General features: G+C 42.1%; 1 protein-coding gene across 1 annotated transcript in view; it reads left to right on the top strand.

Annotated features, from left to right (window-relative positions):
* The window catches only part of BLTP1 (bridge-like lipid transfer protein family member 1), a 399,009-nt gene that overhangs the window by 187,846 nt on the left and 186,794 nt on the right, over positions 1-24,369 (top strand). Inside the window, exons 30-36 of the mRNA XM_068280272.1 lie at positions 2,146-2,319; positions 6,414-6,534; positions 9,234-9,374; positions 10,291-10,418; positions 12,309-12,511; positions 14,702-14,899; positions 19,905-20,116. Of these exons, the coding sequence (XP_068136373.1) occupies positions 2,146-2,319; positions 6,414-6,534; positions 9,234-9,374; positions 10,291-10,418; positions 12,309-12,511; positions 14,702-14,899; positions 19,905-20,116 (1,177 nt within the window). The remainder of the gene's footprint in view (positions 1-2,145; positions 2,320-6,413; positions 6,535-9,233; positions 9,375-10,290; positions 10,419-12,308; positions 12,512-14,701; positions 14,900-19,904; positions 20,117-24,369) is intronic.

Raw genomic sequence — 24,369 nt, 5'->3', positions numbered from 1 at the left:
AAACTGATTATGCAGTTTGAGCCCTTCAAAATGTATGTTTTTTTTTTTCTTAGTTACCCTGCATAGCAATAGTGCCAGTAAGAAGTGTACTCAGCCAATGTGCTCACTTCACACACGTGAATGAACCTCCCTCAGTGGCAGGCCGCTTACCAGACATGCTGCCACTCCTAGAACTGGTATTGAGATAAGCGCATATTACTCACTCACATGGCTTACAACATTCTATACTCGTTTTAGACAAAACTCTCCATAATCATTCGGCTTTATGCTACTCCTATGCTGTTGAATTCTATGCTATTCACAATATACTTAGTCTGGCATACACTTTTTACAAGTTAGATATCATTAGTCATAATAATACGTAACTTTGCTAATCATTGGTATCAACAACAGAAGCTCCACAAATAATATTGGTGACCTAATCAGTTACCATGTATATTTATTGAGATGGGTAGCTTATGACCAAACCTAAATATTCTAGCAGGTCACAGAAATTTGCAGTTTAAAAAATATCTTGTACAATATTGAAAGGAAAGTAGACCTTCTCTCCTTCCGATATTAAACTCCAGGAGGAGTTTGATAAACAACAAACCAGTATCTCCTGGATATGTGTAGCTGTATGTGTGATCACATGCTGGGTGCCACAGCACAAGTAAACAAAAATGACAGGTAAGGCTATTTACTATGAAACCTAACAACACGGCCCTAGGTAGATAGCAGTTTCAAGTCACAACGTTAAAAGTACTAGCAGGTATGAAAGGCAGACTGAAATGGTTCTTCCTCTAACCCAGTGGGTGTTTGCACTTACATATGCTGAAGTCTTTCAACTCCAGAAACCCAGTAGGGCTTTCTGCAGCCTCATCTTTGATATGAGTGAAGCAGTCAATGTGGCGGTCTGCAGTCTTACCTACTGCCTTATCTTGTAAGATAAGCATAGTCGCACAAAAAAAATGTGTTTAAAGAGAACCAGAGACGAAGCACCCTCATGTATTTTATTACATTTATCAGTGGGAACATGACAGTAAACACCTACCCTGCTTTTAGTTTCATTGTTATCTGCTTAATTAGTCTATTAGCAACTGTGATAAGAATGCACCGACTATTCAGTCGAGGTTTGACCTGGAATCATTATAGCTGAGTCACTCTTCTGTGATGTCTTTTCAAGCCCAAGCCTTCCCCTCTCCTGGCTTAGATTTCCTGCTTTGCATACTGAGAGCTGTGATGACATGGGAGGGGCTGCTCCTACTGAGAGAGAAGCTCTGTGGCTGCAATATGATCCCTGTGTGCACTAGATACTGACTGCAGTTTCATTCCTATGAGAGACACTTCTTACAGTACATCATACCAAAATGAAAGCACACAGATGAGCCTTTCTCATATAGCCTAGATAGCAGCCTAGTCTCATATAGCATAGACAGCACATCTAGAACAACTCATATAACCCGGAAGGAGAAGGGATATGAGCCGGCGGCCATATTTGATTTTTCCTGGAGCAATAATGGATAAAAAACACTAAAAAAGGCACACCAGAGCAGCAAAATTATCAGGTAGAGCATTTATTCTTTACAAGCTATCAACTGATATGTTTATTTTGTGTGAAACGTTCATCTCTGGTTCCCTTTAAAGGTAGCCATATATCTAGCGATTTGGCTGTACAATCGCCTATTTGATTTGATCATTTTATGGAATCGAGAGAGAATCGAGTGTTCGTGATTTCATGTTGAATCGACCAGCTTAGTCGATCAAGCAGGATGTAAGTTATCGGTCGATCACACAGGAACCGGATATTGTTCACATATCATTCGATCGACTCTGAATGGATTTTTGTATTTAGAGCATGGAGACACAACATCGGTCAGATCAATAAGTGAAGGCGAATCGCACAGGATATAACCTGTAGTGTGTGAGTCACTAGTCGATCGACTTTCGATCAACCATACTGAAGTTGATTCCTTAATAAAGTTGATCGCTTTGTCAATTGAATCAAAATCGCTAGATGTATGGCTACCTTAATTGTATTTGTTTGTCAATGATCTGTAGGCGTAAATTAAACTTTTGTGGCAGTGCTCAGCCATAGATTTACCCCTGTAGTTCCACTTCTGGCATCAGGTCTTTGGTAATAACTTTAATGGTGTTTTTGTTCAGCACGCCTTACACTCCACTAGAGAAGAAATCCATGGAGCACACAGATGATGAGACGCTGACTGAAGAGTGGACTCTCGATCAGCCAGTTTCTCACACCCGCACAACAGCTATTGTGGAAGTAAAGGGTACAGTGGATATAGTGCTTAGCCCCCTAGTTGCAGAAGCATTAGACAGGTATGATTTTATATTTTCTTATTTATCTTTGAAATGTGATTCTATGTAGCTTTGGCTTTTCATGAAATATAATTTTACCGTTTGCTTTTTTCGGTCATGCCAATTATTATTATTTAGTATTTATATAAAACTCACATCTTCTGCAGCACTTTACAGAGTACATATTCATGTCACTTACCATCCCGCAGAGGAGCTCACAATCTAATACCTACTGTAGTCACATGTCCATTGTAGTCTAGGGCCAATTTAGGGGTAAGCCAATTAACCTATCTGTGTGTTTTTGTGATGCGGGAGGAAACCAGAGGGCCCAGAGGAAACCCATACAAACACAGGGAGTACATACAATACTCCCTGGCTGGGATTGGAACCAGGGGTCAAGCCTACTGTTAAAGTTGTATGTACATTGGCACAAAGATTTTTGTACTGCTGGTTGCTGCCCCCTGCATAAGTTAAATACCACAATGCAGAATTTAAGAACAAAAACAAATTGCAAATCCTTTCTTTGCGATTAAAACTATGCTGGGGCATATTGTTACGGGCGGCGTAGGGCAAGCTGAATGACTGCTCTCTGCTGCCGCTAAACTCTCCAGTGTTGTTAAATACTATTCCCCCTTCGAGATGTAATTTAAGGTCTGGCAATCACCAGAGCCCCGAATTACCATTGCGTGGGGCTCATAGCATAGCGTTGCTGCTATGACGGTGCCCAGCTTCGGCGCTCGGCATTGCCCTGTGCGCTCTGCAAGGTATTGATTTTCCCATGTAATTAATGTGCTTGGTTCACATCTATGCGTTGCGCTGAGCTGTGTTACAAAAATGTAGTGTTGCATGCATTTCTGTGCGTTGAGCTGTAAAGCACACATCAATGCAAGTGAATAGTTGTGGTTTCTTAGCGCACAAAAGCGCATAGAAGCGCATGCGATTTTTACCCCTAATTGAAAAAAAAAATACATTTTTATATGAAAACAAGGGTTTATTGACAACTTCTACTGCTAAAATAAGCAAAACATGCTTAACCCCCTTGCTGTTCCAATTCTGACGGCAAGGGGGCGGCGCAGCACTTTTTTTTTTAATTATTTTTTTTAATCATGTAGCGAGCCCAGGGCTGACAAGCGGCATCCCCCTACCTAGTTCGATCACCGCCGGCGATCTTTGCAAGCAGGAAATCCCGTTCAGAATGGGATTTCCTGCAGGGCTTCCCCCATCGCCATGGCGACGGGGCAGGATGACGTCCCCGTCAGAGGGAATCCCGATCCACCCCTAAGCGCTGCCTGGCACTGATTGGCCAGGCTGCGCAAGGGGTCTGGAGAGGGGGGCGGGGCGGCGGGTAGCGCCGAATTGGCAGCGAGCAGCAGCGATCGGGATATGCACGCAGCTAGCAAAGTGCTAGCTGCGAGCAGTAAAAAAAATAATTGTGAAAATCGGCCCAGCGGGGCCGGAGAAATCCTTTTGCGCAGGTTACCCCGAGCTAAGCTCGGGATAACCGGCAAGAAGGTTAAAAAAAGTGCACAGCAACAAACTGAAATACGCACTAAAGTGTGCACAAACGCATGCTTTTTTATCATGCGCTTTTACACATTTCTCAACGCACCTAATGGGAACGAGGCCTGGTCCTCAGTCATCTCCAGTGCGTTTGAATCATCCCTCCCTCCATATATAGTAGTTGCTATTTGCACTCACAACTGATACGCATGAATTCATCTAAAAGCAATTAAAGGACATGTTTTAGGAGACAAACACACTCCGATCTGATGCTAGATGGTGTACTTCTGAGATGTTTCTGTCAGACAGTATTCCTAGAGATATTGGTGTCAGATTGCACAGGATACAATCTGAATGTAAAGTTTGTGAAATACAGTTAAAGGAGCTAATAAATATTTTATACTGGTAAACCATTGTAATTCAGCCTGGCCACAGTGACCGCACTACAGTTGAAATTCTGTAGCTAAAATTACACTTTAGCGTGTTTGTGGCCATGAGAGAACAGTTTTTGGAGATCTTTGGTATTTGAGATTTGCTAGATATGAACAATGCCGTTATCTATACATGCATCTCACGGCATATCCCAGCATTACAGTTTATTGCATAAGAATATTAAGTTGTGTTTTTTTCCATGTTATTATTATTATACAAGGGGCATGGCGGAAAGGAGTTTTGGTGTGTAAGTGTTGGTTCCACTGTCAAATTATACAGTGGTGTGAAAAACTATTAGCCCCCTTCCTGATTTCTTATTCTTTTGCATGTTTGTCACACTTAAATGTTTCTCCTCATCAAAAACCGTTAACTATTAGTCAAAGATAACCTAATTGAACACAAAATGCAGTTTTAAATGATGGTTTTTATTATTTAGTGAGAAAAAAAACCTCCAAATCTACATGGCCCGGTGTGCAAAAGTGATTGCCCCCCCCCCCCCCCCCCTTGTTAAAAAATAACTTAAAGGTGGTTTATTACACCTGAGTTCAATTTCTGTAGTCACCCCCAGGCCTGATTACTGCCACACCTGTTTCAATCAAGAAATCACTTAAATAGGAGCTATCTGACACAGAGAAGTAGACCAAAAGCACCTCAAAAGCTAGACATCATGCCAAGATCCAAAGAAATTCAGGAACAAATGAGAACAAAAGTACTGAAATTGAAATTTATCAGTCTGGTAAAGGTTATAAAGTCATTTCTAAAGCTTTGGGACTCCAGCGAACCACAGTGAGAGCCATTATCCACAAATGGCAAACACATGGAACAGTGATGAACCTTCCCAGGAGTGGCCGGCCGACCAAAATTACCCCAAGAGCGCAGAGAAAACTCATCCAAGAGGCCACAAAAGACCCCAGGACAACATCTAAAGAACTGCAGGCCTCACTTGCCTCAATTAAGGTCAGTGTTCACTACACCACCATAAGAAAGAGACTGGGCAAAAATGGCCTGCATGGAAGATATCCAAGGCGCAAACCACTTTTAAGCAAAAAGAACATTAAGGCTCGTCTCAATTTTGCTTAAAAAACATCTCAATGATTGCCAAGACTTTGGGGAAAATGCCTTGTGGACCGACGAGACAAAAGTTGAACTTTTTGGAAGGTGCGTGTCCCGTTACATCTGGCGTAGAAGTAACACAGCATTTCAGCAGAAGAACATCATACCAACAGTAAAATATGGTGGTGGTAGTGTGATGGTCTGGGGTTGTTTTGCTGCTTCCGGACCTGGAAGGCATGCTGTGATAGATGGAACCATGAATTCTACTGTCTGCCAAAAAATCCTGAAGGAGAATGTCCGGCCATCTGTTCGTCAACTCAAGCTGAAGCGATCTTGGGTGCTGCAGCAGGACAATGACCCAAAACACACCAGCAAATTCACCTCTGAATGGCTGAAGAAAAACAAAATGAAGACTTTGGAGATGCCTAGTCAAAGTCCTGACCTGAATCCTATTGAGATGTTGTGGCATGACCTTAAAAAGGCGGTTCATGCTAGAAAACCCTCAAATAAAGCTGAATTACAACAATTCTGCAAAGATGAGTGGGCCAAAATTCCTCCAGAGTGCTGTAAAAGACTCGTTGCAAGTTATCGCAAACGCTTGATTGCAGTTATTGCTGCTAAGGGTGGCCCAACCAGTTATTAGGTTCAGGGGGCAATTTCTTTTTCACATAGGGCCATGTAGGTTTTGAGGTTTTTTTTCTCACTAAATAATAAAAAACATAATTTAAAACTGCATTTTGTGTTCAATTATGTTATCTTTGACTAATAGTTAACGGTTTTTGATGAGCAGAAACATTTAAGTGTGACAAACATGCAAAAGAATAAGAAATCAGGAAGGGGGCAAATAGTTTTTCACACCACTGTATGTCAAGGATAGGGCTATTTTCAGGTACTAGGCAAATTACTTTCACTTTGATTGCAGCAATAATTTACTAACTAATTCATTTGGTGCCTATGGTTGGGATTGAAAAAGTTTTATTTACTATGTAGATAACAATAAGTTGACAAATTTACATACCTTTACAATAAAAAATAAAATTATAATATTGGTGTTATTGTCATTAAGATTTTTTTTTATTTTTTTGTGAACTGTTCATTTGAAATAAAATGTTGTCTTCTTTTTCTGTCAGGTATATAGAGGCAATGGTTCACTTTACCAGTACAAGACATCCTGCTGCAATTGTTGATGAGCTGCACGCAAAAGTGCTGAAAGAAGCTGTACAAAACAGCAAAACCACCTTCTCAGAAAATGTAAGAGAGACTTTTCGTACCTACAGCATGCTACAGTTTTTTTTTATTTTTTTTATAGCTATTCATTTGAAAGACATCTGATTAATGTTAACAACTTACTTGATCAGAATGAATTAAGCATTACCCTTGCTTTGTTTTAGAGTTTTAAAAGCCTTGGACCAATAAATAGTCTGCAATGATGGATGTGAATGGCGTAGCTCTTTAATAAAGCTGGTATCCAATTTTCCCTGCAGCACAAAGCTGCCAGTCAGCAGTATACAGTTGTGTTCACTGAGGGCAAGGTTATTGCCATTAAAACCAACGGTTGTGCATCTTCTGTAACTAAAAGAACGTAAAAGTAAAGGAGAAAGGGGAATTTGGAGGGCATATGTCACATATCACAAAAGTCAATAATAAAGTGAAAAAGTACAACATTTATTAATATTATAGTCAAACAAATTAAAAAGCACCAATGTAAACTGCCAGGAGGCCTCACTCAGCATCCATCCAATCATCCAAACACACCACTGCCTAAGACCACCTAATGTGATCAGGGATCCCAGAACAACCTGCCAAAACTGGGCCTGGGCTTCAAGGATTTTGTGAAAGTGGATCATAAGCAGTAAGGCACCCTTTCAAAATTGAAAAAGAAAGCTTAAAAAAGGCAAACGTGATGTGTCGTGGAGAAAAGCAATTGGGTTATCGCAGTCAGCAAGCCAGCACAAGTTAGGTGAAACGTAATAGGTCTGTGTGTCCAGCAAAGGCCAAAAAGCTGATGCAGCACCTGCAAGTAAGCAGTTCAATAAGATAGCATAGCAAGCATAGATGGATCAAATGAAGGTTGCAGCAGGCACAGTTCAAGCACATAGCACAGAGCATAAACCATACTGTACCCAATCCTGATGTAGCAATACGGAGTCCAGTTAGCTCCTAGAGGCTGCCAGGTCTCTTAAACACATATGCTGGAGCCCGAGGCTTAGGGAGGGACCTGCAGCCAGTCAAAGATGTCCAATCCGGTGTGCTGATGTAGGAATCTGTGGTGATAAGGAAAAATCCCAGCCAAAGCAGGAAGCTGTGATAGCAGTTCACAATGTAGAATGAATACTGAGCTCTTCATCCACTAATAGTTTGCCATAAAGGTGCACCATGCCACCAGGGGGTGGGTGTGGACGGTGGAAGGTCGGCATGCCGCAAGGTAGAGAGGTGCTGTCACCACGCCGGCAACCCTGACATATTTCGTAGGGAGGCGTGGCTACAAATCATGCACTGCCCACAGCCCCTTATAGGAGCAGCGTCACCAGCCACGCACACGCATGCGTAACTATGTACGCGTCAAACCTCACGCAACAGTCACGCAGCTCAGCTCCGCCCCCACTAGTGGCCTAATCACCGTGCCGGACAAACAAAGCCGGCATGGAGAGACAGAATGGCAAATCACAGGCGAGAGGACATAGTGGAGGCGGAGAAAGAAGGACTACAGGGCAGTGCATGAGTAAATGGGAAATATTTATAAAAAATATACATATGACATAAATCAAGAGAATACAAACACATGCATACACAGATAATCCAGAAAAATATATATGTTAGCGGCTCAGAGTTGAAAAAGGCATATTGTAAACAAAAATTTATATAAAGCATGGACAGTCCAGAACTGCAAAAGCGTTGAGCCATGTCCAGACAGTGCGCTAACCCAGCGCACTCAAAAACAAGAAAGTAAAGGCACAAACATATGCCAGCTGTAGCGGCGATGCCGCAGGGGGAGGACACATGGAGACACCAGATCGGAGCGTAACACAACTTGCAGACACAGGGGGCATCAGAGGAGGCAGGAGGGCAGAGAGGGACAGCAGAACGAACACAGGGAATAAGAAAGATCAATTGGGCAAAAAAGCCGCAAACCCGACCGTATCATTGAGGCCAGGGTGTTCAGTGGCCTCCAGCTCAAAGATCCACCGAGACTCTTTTTGTAGTAATAAACGATCAAAATTGCCACCTCTAATAGTGGCATGTATGCGGTCCAGGCCCACAAATTGTATGCCTGAAGCATTGCCACCATGTTCAGATCTAAAATGCCTCGCAACCGGTGTGGTGGATGCAATGTTCTTAATATTAGCAATATGCCCGCCGATTCTAGATTTAAAATCACGTCCGGTCTTGCATATATAACAGGCGCCACAAGGACACAATAAAAGGTAGACCACGAATTGGGTATTGCAATTAACGAAATGTTGCAAACGCCAATGATGTCCATTGGGAAGAACAACTTCCCTCCCAATAAGCAGAAACCGGCAAACAGTGCATCCACCACAACTATATGTCCAGTATTCGTACTAAAATCATATGACCATTTTCCGCTCTACATTCTTTTCTCCAAAATATTGTCTTTGTGTTGATAGAATGCGTGTTTACCTAAGTGTGATGTATAAGGCCACGCTGAGAACATAAATAGAAAGAAGAGACAATTTCTAGGTGTCCTTTTAGTGTAATCATGGAGAACAAAGCTATAATCTTTGCTTTAGGGCTTTGCATTATTTATGTGCCAATCCTGGAAAGCGTATTGGAAGCCTCATTGTAATAAAGGTAGCTATATATTGTCTTCTCTTTGGAAGCTCCCGGGTGCTGTTTTCCAAATGATACAACAACCGTGATGTATTTAATGTGCTTCTTGATTGATTATGTAACTAATGTCTGTATAATTGTGTGTCATTTTTTTCCAGCTGTCTTCAAAGCAAGATAATAAATTGCCCAAACCCGAGAATCAGATTAAAGGAAGCACGAATCAAACACAGACTAAAGCTGCGCTTACCCACGATAATGTGAAAATCAAGGGGCTCCAAGCCAATGTTTCCATTCCTAAGGTGATCGTTTATTTCTTTCAATAAAGCAGCTGCAGGTTTGCTAAGATTACTCCATTCAAAGCAGATATTTAGCTTTTCTTGCTTGCTGACATGTTGAATCGCATGCTGGTTTCTTATAATTGTCATTATGATTCTCAGGAACACTATCCCCAGCTGAATTCATTTCCCTTGACTTTTGAAGGCATTACAGGTCACTTGAAGGTGTCCAGACAAAATAACTTCCCCACTCAACTTTAAAAACACAAAAAATACAGTTGTCATTATCTTAATTTGGAGAACTTTTCCTGTTTTTTTCTCACTAGCGGCTCATGACTGCATATGTTTAGCATAGATGCAAGTGAGTTTAGCGCAAATTTATCCCAATTGTTGTTATATTGGTGGTATTGTGTTATTGATATTGTACTATCTAATACCTATAGCTTGTGGCAAACTCAACTTGTGTCCTCTCCCTAACCCAGGGGTAGGGAACCAGGGGTAGGGAACCTTGGCTCTCCAGCTGTGATAAAACTACAAATCCCAGCATGCATTTGCCTTTATTAATCATGACTGTGGCTGTCAGAATCCTGCAATGCATTGTGGGACTTGCAGTTCCTTAACAGCTGGAGAGCCAAGGTTCCCTACCCCTGCCCTAACCTATCCTGTCACACTAACCCCTTTATTGATACGCCTAAGAGTAACCTTCCTACCGTTATACCTAAGACTAGCCTTTCTATCAATACGTCTAAAACTAATCCTCTTACTGATATGCCTAACACTAAGTGAAACACCCCAGTGCCGTTTACCTCTACTTCCCGATCCAATCAAATGTATTATTTTGCACTGTGCTTTTCAGTTGTTTTCTTAAAACAATAAAAAAAAAAAAAACAACACTTCTACTTTCCTCTTTGTTAATTTTTTTTTATTATCATTATTTCAGGTCAACCTCTGCTTGCTACAGGCTTCAGTGGAGGAATCTTCTAATACAGCATCAAATAAAACTGTCACCCATGTTTCTTTAGTCGCACTTTGCTTTGACAGAATTGCTACACAAGTTCGTATGAACAGGTAAAGCATTGTTACTGACCTGCCAAGCCTAATGCCTAATACACACTGAGGTTTTCTGGCAGGTTTACTGCCAGATCGACTATTTACAGCATGTCTGATCTGATTTCCGATCGATTTTTTTGTTCACTTTTACAGAAAATCGATTGGAAATCAGATCAGACATGCTGGAAATAGTCGATAAATCTCATTGTGTGCATTAGGCATTAAACACATGGTATTTAAAGGGAGTTGTAACATGCCCAAAAATAAAAATGTACCCAAAAATAGTGCTCCAAAATATTTGTAAACCTTTTTTTTTTTTTTTCTAAAATGGGTCCCTATATGTCATTTGTTTATTTTTTTGTACTTGGTCAGGGTACCATTGCCTAACTGCAGGACCTGTGCAGTGCCAGCAGGATTGTGGGCAGTTTTTAACTATAGTAACAAGCTTAGCTCAGCGTGCAAATAATTGAAAGCTTCCTATTTTAGATAGGATAAGGACATTCTGACTACAAGGTGATTGAATTCCCCCCTCCCTCCCTTTGAAGAGTTTATACAGTTAGGTAAACCTGTTGTATAGGTGATGTTTGCTGTTGGAGAGACAGTAAGCTGTGGCAGTAGGGCGGACAATTAACACTGAGCCGAGTTGGAAAAAAAAAGGAAAGGCCAGAAGTGATGTCACTTTTGGCATCTCAGAGAAGAAACCGTAAAGATGGAAACCAGCAGAAATATTCTTTTTTTTTTTTTTTTCCATATCACATTTCTCCAAAATCTGACAGTTAGGCTCGGTCCACACTAGGCACGGTTGCAGGGGAGGGGGCTGCCATGCTGAAGGGGTTAGCAGGCAGGAAGGGGGGCAGTGGGCACAGCGGTAGGGAGGGGGGGGGTGTTGGGCCCCTCCAGCTAGTCTCTTTTAAAATCAATCCGGCAGCAAGCGGGGAACTCGCTCACTTCCTTGTTCCACTGAAGTACAGAGGGCGGCATTGGAGAAAGTGATGTGGCGAGCGGGGCAACGCAAGCAAGCGAGAAAGTTGCTGGATTGATTTTAAAATAAACTAGCTGGGGAAGGGGGGTCCCAGGTGAGGGGGGTGGGTCCGACCCCCCTCCCCAGTGCTGTGCCTGCTGCCCTCCTTTTGGCTGCTACCCCCTCCAGCATGGTGGCCCCTCTCCACCCACAGCCAGGGCTTGGACACTGGAAACAGATCCGTTTCTGTGTCCTAAGCTGTCTGTGTAGAGGGAGATCCGTTTCTGCATTGGGTTTCACTACCCCTGCGTGTATCCGGGGTCCGTGAAAACCCTGCAAATCCGGACCCTCCGTTCAGTTTTTAAAACCGGATCCCCCAGATCACCCTCGTACCGTTTTCAAAGTCGGTGAAGACGGGACCCTTTTTTATTTAACATTTGTATCCGTGACTCCGGTTTTGGTGAAGGCCCAAAAGTGGAGCCACAGATACGTTTTTAAAACCAATGTGAACCGAGCCTTACCAATTTAACAACAACAACAGAATAGGTAAGTCAAATAAGTCATTTCTTATTGGTTGATTATTTTTTCAGTTAATATGGAGTTGCATCCCACATTAAAGGTTGATGGGGGGTGTAATGTAACTTGTATGTTTCAGGGTAATTTTGCTAGAACTCATTTATGAAAGTTTTATGGGATACTTCTCTGCAACTAATCAGATTCTTCCTATATTTCGAAGTGAGAATGTGATTTCCAAGTAAAACATGGCAATTCTTTACTGAGACATCTTCAGGTGTGTTCTGATGTATTAGAAAAAAAGTGAAAACAATAAAGAACTTGTGAAGCCTTGGAAGCATATGCAGCATTTTAATGATTTCACAGATCCTATATCCACTGCATGTTCAGATGGCAAATGACTGCCATTGAGTTTGATTTATCCTCTTTTGCAGAGGGGTGGTGGAAGAAGCCCCAAACAACCCAGAAACTGGCAAGCCGACTGTGAACTTTGAAAAATATGCCAATGCCACCAAGATGCAGCCACAGTCTTCAGGATCACTGAGGTCCAATGCTGGAGCTGAGAAAGGAAAAGAGATCGCTGCAAAGCTAAATGTACATCGAGTGCATGGCCAGCTTAGAGGACTTGATACTTCAGGTATCATAAACTGACAATGGTTCTTAAATCCAGCTAGCATAGATGAGCAAAAATTTTAAGATCATTTTCACTAACATTTTTGCAAAAATACAATATTTTCGCAAAAGGTAGATAAGCGAAAATGTAAAATACATTTTTGCAAAAATGCTACATTCTGGTGATTTTTTGCAAAACTGTGGGCAAACACTTGATATGTTTGCAATATGAACAGCTTTTCTTGTGGTCTCACAAAAAAATAAAAAGTGTTTGAATGACCGCAAACCATGGGAAGAATACGGTACGCTGTGGAATGTAAAAAAAAAAAAGTGAAATGGCAAATTTTGCTTCACGGGAGACATAAGCTACTAGTATGCAAAAATGTGCATGACTTCAGAAAAACACACTCACAATCTTATCTTCTTATCCCTATCAGCTAGCATTTGCAAACAGGAAAAAATGAACAATTAATGTACTCTCTAGACGCCATCCTATTTCTGCTCCTCCATCGTTCTAAACTACTTGAGCATGTTGTTTACAAAAGTATAACAGAATTTTTCTTCTCAACTCAACCCACTTCAGTCTGGCCTTCAGCTCACATAGCAGTACATGCATGCAGCAGTATCTCTATTAAATGCACTGCATTAAAACACTTTGATAGGAACATTAGAATAGAATTGCTTTGGTGAAATGCAACTGTAAAGTGCAAAGAAACATGCCTTCTGGGTATGAAACTAATCATAGCAGGTAGTTTCTGCAGTTAGTTGCTAGGACTAGTAATTGGCTGTTGGACTACTAGTTGCTGACTACTAGTTGCTACCCCAGGCAGCTTTATTAAAATATATTTAAATCTGGTAGTAGTTACTATGCCTGTCTCCTGTCTTACGTGGTTGATAGGCTTTCCTCTAATGCTGGGAATACACCGGATGTTTTTGCGACAGATAGATGGTTAGATAGATAATTTCCGACGTGTCCGATCTCCTGTTCGATCGTTTTGCCGATCGATTCCTGATAGAGATGAATGGAAAAAGATAAGAAAAATGAGTGGAAGTTAAGAGAATCGAGCAGCAAAATCGATTGAGCGGAGAATGGAGTGGGAAAAACGACCCGTGTATTCCCAGTATTACGTTTTTAAGCTTCAAAACCCACCTCTTCAAACTTGCATACTCACTCACTCACCTTCTTAATCCATAGTCACTAGTTAGCCACAGTTCCAGTTCCCTTACCTAGGAAGTCTCCTGTTCTTGGCTATATCATCATTTGTATGTTATGTTTGCAGTTTTCTCATCTTTATCCCCTGTTTATTATGTAGTCACCCAGTCACTTACCCTCCCGTTATTTCCTGCGCTCGGCTATACAGTACTTTAGCCATGTGTCCACCTCTTCTTCTGGCACCATATTTAGCCTCCTGGCACTTGGCTCTTTATTTAAGCTACACCACAGCTTTACATTAGCCAAACTTTGGCTACTCTACATAACAAAGGACTGCCGCTATGTGTAGTAGCCAGCTGTCCTCTAGCTGATGCCCGACTCCCACGTTACCCACTGTTAATTAACGCTGCTATAGCTGTACTCCAGGCCCCCAAATTACATTGTCGACACAGCTATAACTGCAATTTCCACAGCAGCCTATGGTGGCGCCCAAATTACCTGATGTGTGCCAAGCTTTATCAGTATGCAGTAGCTGAACAAGTATGAACCAAGAAATAAAAGGTTCTCTTCCAAGTTGCAACTTGAGGCTTCTATTTGTTTGCCTTAAGCTCAATGGTGCTCTCCATTTTATCTCACCCTGGTCTGAATTTTAGTATTGGTTACATATAGGGATTTCCTTAGCGCCTAACTGTATTCTACTTTTTCATTAAACTAATGTCCTTATGTAATGCAGTTGTGGGGAACATAATTGGCATTTCCATCATAACAAATATATGAAAACATTTGTAAAGAATTTTTGGCTTTCTCTGCTGTTTTCTAATCTCTCAAGCACAGATGTAGGGTACCCATTCCTTATTAGTTTACCATTTTGCATAATCACAAAAAAAGTTTAATATTGGTTCGAGTTTAATGCTCAGCATCTGTTTATCAGGTTTGTGCTGCAAGTAATCGTAGCTTTATTTCTGTGCACACAACACGAAATATCAAATATGATTGTGTCTGCTGCTTTGTAGATATGTATTTCATGACCCTGTGATTGAATTTCTTCCTCTGTTTGGCCAGATGTGGGAACCTGTGCAATCACAACTATTCCCTTTGAGAAATCAAAGGTTCTTTTCACTCTGGAAGAATTAGATGATTTTACATTTGTGGATGAAACTGAGCAGCCTCCAGCTACTGATGTAACCCGCATTGGTCCAAGCCAAGAAAAATGGGGATGGATCATGTTTGAATGTGGAATTGAAAACCTGGTCATTAAAGGTAATTTTAGCCTCTCACTTTGCATAATGACATTTAATTGTGGGATTACAGGCAACATTGCAGTTAAGATGTTAAAGTTGAGGTGAACACAGTATAATAAAAAAAAATATTTTAAAAAGCCAGTGCAATTGAACAGAAAACAAAACTGACAAATTTGGCAACATTCATCCAACAAAGCGTTTACTGATATCATGTTGTTCTGTATAGAACTTAAATACTTTCTTGTATCTATAATATCTTCTATAGCTCACTTTGAAGTTGATTCATTAAAGTTTAATGCGCTAAGCAGCGTGGGTTAAACCAGCGAGCGCCTGCTACTATCAGCGTACCGAAGCCACACACGCTCCTTAGAGGTACCTTTGAAGTGCCGCACGACCGCGATACTTTACTAGCGCAGCCACTACTATGTTAATTAATGTAGTAGCGGCCTCGCTACTAAAGAATTGTGGTGCATGCATAGCTTCAAGCAGCCAGCCTAGCTTAAGAGCGTACTCTACTCTGACCGTAGCGTGCGCTCACTGATTTAACCTGTGCTGCTTAGCGCAAATTAACTTTAATGAATCAACCTCATGGCTTGAAGCAACTTTAAGACAGGTGTTTCTCACAGCTGTCCCTGAGACTCTGACATCAACCAACTTATTTGATGGTTAAATTAGACCTGAACTCTTGCACTGGACAGAAGGAAAACATAGAGAAATGCATATGTATTTAGAGAGTTTAGCCTGTCTAATGTCCCCGTCATCTGTGACTAATCACAGCTGTTATTTGATCTCTCAGCTGTGTCAGCTGGCTGCCTCGGCAGAGCAGCTAATTTGGAAACACAGGATGTTAACCCTGTGTTGTCTTTCATTAAAACAGGAAGTAGAAACTCTGCAGATTTATTGTAACAAAGAAATGTTTTTCCGCTTTGACGGGTAAAAACATAAGCTTTCCTGCTTGATGAAATGTAGATTTGTTCCTTGGTCGTTTTAATAGAATATTTAGAATCATCATGTCTACTTAAAGTGGAACTTTGAGCTCTTCAAAAACACATTCCGGGTTCCTACTATGAGATGATTTAACGGTTTTAAAAACTAGTACTTTTAAGATAACCTAAAACACAGGTAGTTTTTATTATTCCATTGAGCTCATCATTCTATCCCCACTGAACTTTCCTAGCAGAAAGGTTATTTAGGATAAACTGGTGCTTCCTCTTTCACCCATTGCACTTCCCTTGATCTAAAGCAATGGCTTGTAGTTGCTTGCAGGCTGTTACATGGTTCATGTCAATTTCTAGTTGTTGGTAACCAGAGTAAATTCACAGTAACTAATTACCAGTGTCATGCAAGAGAACAGAAGAGGTAACAGACAAAACTACAATTTCTTCTTTTAACGTTGCCCAAGTATGGGACAATTTTACATGTCTTTTTTCCTTTACATTTCTTTTTTCCTTTACACTACAGTCCCTTTGCAAGGTTGGGCTTCAGTCTTCTGACTGATGGGGCCCGATTCAATTCACTTTTTCTCCCAAGTTTTCAACTAGGTGGTCTTTTCACATCTTATCAATAAAAAATGCCTTAAGCCACAAGCAAGCAAGAAAATACTCATCATAATTTTAACAGTACGTTTTCACCAACTTTTAGGTACCGTATATTCCGGCGTAAAAGACGACCCCCCAACTTTTCCTGTTAAAATATAGAGTTTGGGATATACTCGCCATATAAGACTACCCCCCTCTTCCAATGCACACCAAATAAAAAATAAAAAATCATATACTGCTGCTGTGTATGAACAGATACTGGTGTTGTAATGTATGTGGTACCCAGTATATAACAGTATATAGGCGATTGACTAGTTGGATTGGTGAACTCTCCCTCTCCCTAAGCGGATTGGTCAGCTCTCCTTGTCTACCTGTTTATCAGAGCGGTAAGGAAGAATAGATTGTGCTCCCTCAGCAGGGAGATCCGAGAGGCAATAACAGGATAGAGCATATCACCAGGCCTCAATGACACCCGACGTATAAGACGACCCCCAACTTTTCAGAAGATTTTCAAGGGTTAAAAAGTAGTCTTATACACCAGAATATACAGTACCTATTCAATTGCAGAGTGCTGATGTAATGCTGGGGGGGGGGGGTCATACTTTCTGACCACTCAGCACAACAAGGCTAAGAGCTGGATAATGGAAGAGGTTACACAGGCTGCCCAGAGCAACTGCAGCTCTGGGCTTCCGATATCACTGCAAATAAAACACAATGGCAGCACAGTGCGATGTTGCACTGCCTTAGTTCATACTGTGCTGCCTTAGCGATAGCAAGTATTCAGACAGGTACAAGACAGGACTATAGATTGGAGCATAACTAGTAAAAACTGCAGCTCACAGTCACATCCACAGAAGCAGAGCAAGCTGGCTAACAGTCACCAGCATGCATCCACCCAGGCAAGACTACAGGATAGAATGTAACTAATAGCAACTGCAGCCTATAATTACGTTCCCAGAAACTAGAGTAGCAGAAATACTACCAGTCACCAATGTGGTGATGGCAGAATCCAAGCTATTTGGATAATGGACTTCACTGATCCACCGCGGATGCAGCGAACGTCCATCAAGCATGGAACTAGGCAATACACAATGATAAGAAAAATAACAAACAGCTCAACTAATGAATAAATATATATTAACAAGTCTGCATACCGTATTTTTCGGACCATAAGACGCACTTTTTCTCCCCCAAAAGTGGGGGGAAAAAGTGCATGCGTCTTATGGTCCGAATAGTACATTTTTGCTAGTGCCAGGAGTGTCCCGCCCGACCTGCACACACATCAGCAGCCCCCGGCCAAGCCTCCTGTTTCCTGGCAAGTGTAGAAATATAAACAAACCTTTTCCCACATAGCCGCTACCTTCCCCTCCCACCGCCTATGTCCCGGCAAGTGTACAATTAAAAACAAACATTTTCCCACGTGGTCGCTACCTCCCCCCCGCCGCCCCGCCTATATCCCGGTAAGTGTACAATTAAAAACAAACCTTTTCCCACGTGGTCGCTTCCCCCCCCCCCTCCCCCGGGCTATATCCTGGCAAGTGTACAATTAAAAACAAACATTTTCCCACGTGGCCGCTACCTCCCCCCCGGCCTATATCCCGGCAAGTGTACAATTAAAAACAAACATTTTCCCACGTGGCCGCTACCTCCCCCCAAGTCCCACCCCGCGCTGCTAAGCCTCCTTTTTCCCGGCAAGTGTAGCATAAGCAAAGGGTTATTAAGCAGCGGCTCCTTCTCCTCTAAGGTACCTCTGTCCCTACGGACAATTGCAGAGTGAAGCGCTACAGCGGAAGCCATACCTGTTCCAGCCGGCGCGATCCACCTCCTATGGTCCTTCTCATGCCGAAAGCCTCGGGCGATCCTCCTCTTGCGGTCCTTCTCATCCCGACAGCCACGCTGGCGCCCTCTCACAGCGCTTCACTCTGCAATTGTCCGTAGGGACAGAGGTACCTTAGAGGAGAAGGAGCCGCTGCTTAATAACCCTTTGCTTATGCTACACTTGCCGGGAAAAAGGAGGCTTAGCAGCGCGGGGTGGGACTTGGGGGGAGGTAGCGGCCACGTGGGAAAATGTTTGTTTTTAATTGTACACTTGCGGGGATATAGGCCGGGGGGGAGGTAGCGAACCATGTGGGAAAAGGTTTGTTTATATTTCTACATATGCCGGGAAACAGGAGGTGGGGGGGGGGGGGCTGGAAGCGGTCATGTGGGAAACATTTTCAGAAGGCTTAGTGGGGGGGATGGGATGCCTCTGAAAATGTTTTTTGTCAGCAGGTGCTGAGAGAGACAGGAGGGGGTGGGGGAAATATCAGGGAGCAGTTTTTTTTTAATTATTTCTAAAGTTGCTAGGGGATACAGGAAGGTGAGAGGGACCATCACAGAAAGACTTTTCCTTGCAGTTGTGTGGTATACAGGAGCCTGGGGAGGTGGTGCAGCAGGGGTGTGTATTTTTTTTCTAACCCAGGGAGCAGGGGTCATTATAGCTGGGAGGCAGTGGGGGTTATTGTAGCTGGAGGGCAGCAGGGGTTACATTAGCTGGGCAGCAAAGCTTGGGTAGCTTAGGGGGAATGCTCCACAAGACTTTCCTGCACCATGGACACACCAGGTTTAGTATATTTTTTTTTCTCCGTTTTTTGCCCTCTAAACCTAGGTGCGTCTTATGGTCCGGAGCGTCTTATGGTGCGAAAAATACGGTATATATTTGTCAAGAACTAGCTAAAGCACAAGTAATAAGGTCACATAGAACTTCAATAACAGAACTAAACAGAGTAACAAGGTGCCCAGTAGATCAGCATACTGACCACTATGACGGGCGGGGTATAAAGTGGGAGGCAGACTTTCATGCTGGCATCAGCCAATGGACGCAGGTGTACAAGTCTCCACACAGCTGAATGGTAATCACTTAATCCAGAGCTGGCTTGGTTACCATTTGCTAGCTGGCTGTAAATGCAAAGGACCCCCATAAGAAATACATGCAGAATTATTTAACAACATGCATGCAGGAAATCCAGGGCTATCTGGCCGCAGCTCAGCTGCAACAAGCAATTGGTGGAATGATGACAGCATCCTGAGCGGCCCAGAACTGCAGAGCGATTGCAAATGACAATGAGACCCATTGCAAATGCACAACCGAATGCAAGCAGATAAGCCAGAACTGTCCGTTTGGAGTTCCACTGCAACGGACAGAATACGCTACAGGAGGGATCCTTACAGATGAAAAGTTATTTTAAACAGAAAATTAAAATGTATCTCCTAGGATAAAACATAAGAGAATACTCTGGGTTTTCACACTGTGAAAGTCTCATACTGGGGTTGATTTACAAACCTTGCATAGGAAGTTTGAGCAGACGCATAGCTGCATAAAGGTGAATGTTTAAGAAATAACATGACATTCTACCTGCAGTAGTGTTTCACTATATATTTTTAATAATTTATTTGTGTAGTAGATCCTACATTTTTCAAGGCAGTAAATATATAACCTCTTTGAAGGTGGACGACAGTCCGGTGCTATACTATACAACTCTTTTGGCATGATGGGAAAGTCTGGTACTACAGACCGAAGTGGACAACAGAAGTCAAACGACTCCTCTGATTCACCAACTGGAAGTGGCTACAGCACTGATGTATCTGATGATAATATCCCATGTGATGGTGTGAGTCCCTCCTCAGACATCAATGGAAACTCTGTCTCTGATGAACAGGTGAGCGGTCATTTATTTTAATCTGCTTTAGTCCATTTATCACGGTGATACGTTATGTCTACCTGTATGTACAAGATCAAAGGAAAATTCCAGGATATATTTTATCAAATTTGTTCCCCTAATTGTAGCAGTTGTTGCAATTTAAACTTTGAATGCTTTTTTTTGCATTGCTTATAATAAACTTAGAAAGACTGTTAAAATCAACACTACTGCTATAGAAACACAGCTTCCCTCTGGTGTCTTGTTGTGTTTAATGGTCCCCCTCCCCCCTTCTTTGTCTTTGCAACTGTAATGCAAATAATCTGTTTTGTTTTTCCTGACTCATTTGAATACATTAGCTGGCCATGTGGTTAGGGAGAGAGTTTAACCACTTAAGCCCAACTGGACGAGATTTCTCGTCCAGTTGGGCTGCGCGCACTCCCGCGGGTCGCGCGCGCTCCCGCGGGCCCCCCCGTGCGCGCCCCCGCTGCTGCCCGTTAGCCCACCGATCAGTGAAAGGGATTATAAATCCCTTTCGCTGATCGGACCCCCCCAGAGAAAAGCCGACAGCGTCTCTTCAGACGCTGTGGCTTTTCTGAGCTCTGGGCTCCTTTCATCTCGCTCCCAGGACTTTTTGATTCTGGCCATCTTGTGGCCAAATAGCAAATTGCACCTAAAAAGAAAAAAAATTACAAATAAACATATAAATATATTAAAAAAAAACCCTGTTTACCTCCCACACCAAAAAATACCCACATACAAGTTTACATTAAAAAAAAAAAATTACAATAATAAAAAAAAAAAAAAAAAACATAAATAGTTACCTAAGGGTCTGAACTTTTTAAATATTCATGTCAAAGGAGTATATCAATATGATTTAATAAATTATGGGCTTCTAAACAGTGATGGACGCAAAACGGAAAAAATGCACCTTTATTTCCAAATAAAATATTGTCGCCATACATTGTGATAGGGACATAATTTTAACGGTGAAATACCCGGGGCATATGGGCAAATACAATACGTGAGTTTTAATTATGGAGGCATGTATTATTTTAAAACTATAATTGCTGAAAACTGAGAAATAATGAATTTTTTCCATTTTTTTCTTATTCTTCCTGTTAAAATGCATTTGCAGTAAAGTGGCTCTTAGCAAAATATACCACCCACAGAAAGCCTAATTGGTGGCGAAAAAAACAAGATATAGATCAATTCATTGTGATGAGTAGTGATAAAGTTATTGGCAAATGAATGGGGGGTGAAAGTTGCTCGGATGTAAAAAAATTTCAACCCTTCGGGCTTAAGTGGTTAAAATGTGTCCAGTTTACAACTTTGAAGTGTAAAACTTTTTTTAAAAGCTCTAAAATTACACATTTTGTGTCTATGAAATGTTCAGTTCAGCGGCACTTCATGGACTTTCCCCTCCATTCTTGTTTTTGTTCTGGCCAAGCCTCTTAATTTACTTTCTAAATTTTGTAGCTTGCGTTTTCTAAAATTGTGTCAAATGTCATTTTGCAGCATGCCCTTACAGCAATCTCTAAACATAACAGTAGTATCTATATTTTGGGAACTGGTAAAATGTATGTAATCGAAGGAAAACAAAAAAGGAAGGTTCAGAAATGTCACCTCCAGTTTTTAATCCATCAGCTGGCATATCCCTGTTATCAGGAACAGGTTCTGGGCAGCTAACTTTTTTTTGTGATGCTTCTTTTAGGCATCCTCTTCCCCTGGATTAGGCATAGACCATATACTATGTATTTTTCTTAACCTATTGTACTTTCAATTTGATAAATATATTGAATAGAACAAAATTTGATAAAAAAAAAAATGGGTCTCAGTTATGTCAGACATTATTGTAATGTAAACTGTACAAAAGCTTAAATGGTACTCTGAAAATATGAAAAAGTCTTAATTGAAAGTTAATCAGAATAAGAAAACAGACTACCCCTTACCAACCCTTCCATACTAAATAAAAACACTTGTGCGCACTTTGTGCAGGGCCTTGTTTTGAACACAAAGCATATATTGTTCAGTGTCGCTGTCCTCTGGCAATGCAAGGAAAAACGGCATCTTCCAGAGCTGCTTTCTTGAGGTAGGAATTTAAGCTTTAGTGAAAAAAGAGGGAGAGAAAGTGACTCTATGGTGCAATACCTTTAATTGTAATAGCAACTTACTTAAAGGGACACTTAAGTCAAACAAAAAAAATGAGTTTTACTCACCTGGGGCTTCCAATAGCCCCCTGCAGCTGTCCGGTGCCTTCGCGCAGTCTCCCTCCGATCCACCTGGCCCCACCGGCAGCCACTTCCTGTTTCGGTGACAGGAGCTGACAGGCTGGGGACGCAAGTGATTCTTCGCGTTCCTGGCCACAATAGCGCCATCTATGCTGCTATAGCATATATCATATACCATATAGCAGCATAGAGGGTGCTAATGTTTCTGGGAACGCGAAGAATCACTCGCGTCCCCAGCCTGTCAGCTCCTGTCACCGAAACAGGAAGTGGTTTCCGGCGGAGCCAGGAGGATTGGAGGGAGACGGCGAGGGCACCGGACAGCTGCAGGGGGCTATTGGAAGCCCCAGGTGAGTAAAACTCTTTTTTTTTTTTTTTTTTGACTTAAGTGTCCCTTTAAAAGAAATGCGTTTATAGAATATTAGGAAATGCAAAGCTTGTCGCACATGACCGATGTTCCATTCTCCTCTGATATCAGCTGTAGCCGGCAGGAGTCATCAAGCGAGGCTTCGTGAGGGGCCACTAATGCAAGCACCATGTGCTGGTAAAATCAAAAACGAGTTTTAACACTACTAATTGTGTCTTTGTCAGGTACTGACTTGATGGAGACACGGTTAGCGGTGTTGATATGCATTGTCAAGGTGACCGGCACACAGAGTTTGCTTGCATTAGTGAACCCCTATGGAGCCTGGCTTGATGTCGCCTGCTGGCTATGGCTGATATCCGAGGAGAGTGGAACATCAGTCATGTGAGGCAATCTTTGCATTTACTACTATCACCCTGTACATGCATCTCTTTTAAGCAAGTTGCTATCACAATGAAAGGTATTGCACCATAGAAGCATTTTCTCGCGTTCATTTTCCATAACCCTTCCATGCAGTCTGCTTTTTAAAATCTACCTGGTGAAGACTGCACTATCACTTGGGTCTCAGATCATCCACAAGCATCCTCTGGTACGATGTAGAATTCACAGAGAATTCTGTGATGGTTACTTGAAAAAAAGGTTCAAGATCATATCGCTTCCATCACAATGTTTTACAGTTGGTAGTACGTTGTTCTGGTACTGTGGGAAAATATTTATTTTGCCTTGACTAGTCTTACCCTGATGCTCTAGATGGGAAAGCTAAGGTTTGGTATTGAAAGAAGAATTATACTTGCATAATGTCCTTGACTTGTAATATACACACTGTCTGTCCTTGTATTGTTGTTGTTTGTGTTTGTTAAAGGGACTCCGAGCTCAACATAAATAATAAAATAGTACTCACCTGGGGCTTTCTGCAGCCCAGTGTAGGTCGGGACGTCCCACGCCGGCGTCCTGGCTCTTCTCCCTTCACCTCTTTAGAAATGGCTGGCAGATGGGCGACACTGGGACGAGTGTTGGGCTCCTCTTCCGTAAATGCTGACGTCAACACGCCGGCCACCTCGCGTCATCACGGCGGCCGGCGTGACTGTACGGCGCATGCGTGGTTTAATCGTGCATGCGCCGTACAGTCACGCCGGCCGCCGTGATGACGCGAGGCGGAAGGCATGTGATGACAGCAAATGACATTTACGGAAGAGGAGCCCGACACCCCCAGTGTCGGCCGGCTGCCGCCCGCCAGCCATTTCTGGAGAGGTGATGGGAGAAGAGCCAGGATGCCGGCGTGGGACGTCCCGACCTACACTGGGCTGCAGAAAGCCCCAGGTGAGTACTATTTTATTATTTATGTTGAGCTCGGAGTCCCTTTAAGCAACTGCCAAGACAAATTCCTTGTAGGTGCAAACTTACTTGGCGAAAATAAATTGATTCTGAATAAATTGATTCTGAATTTGATTTTGGTACCTAAGAAGATAAAGGCTAGGCATATTAGGCAGGGAATTGGGTATAGATGAGCAATTGGTAAATGCTGAAACCGGCAACAAGAACACTGTCACATAACAGAAATAGTACAGGATAACAAACTGTGTAGGAAAAACCTAATGCAAATAAAAAAACAAATGTATGCAGTTGGGAGATAGGGAAAATAGGAAGTTCATTTTTTTTTACCCTGTGTTTTAGTGATTTTT

Source organism: Hyperolius riggenbachi, chromosome 1, assembly GCF_040937935.1.
Source record: "Hyperolius riggenbachi isolate aHypRig1 chromosome 1, aHypRig1.pri, whole genome shotgun sequence".
In the NCBI taxonomy this organism is placed as follows: Eukaryota; Metazoa; Chordata; class Amphibia; order Anura; family Hyperoliidae; genus Hyperolius; species Hyperolius riggenbachi.
This window is presented reverse-complemented; position numbering and strand designations above follow the sequence as displayed.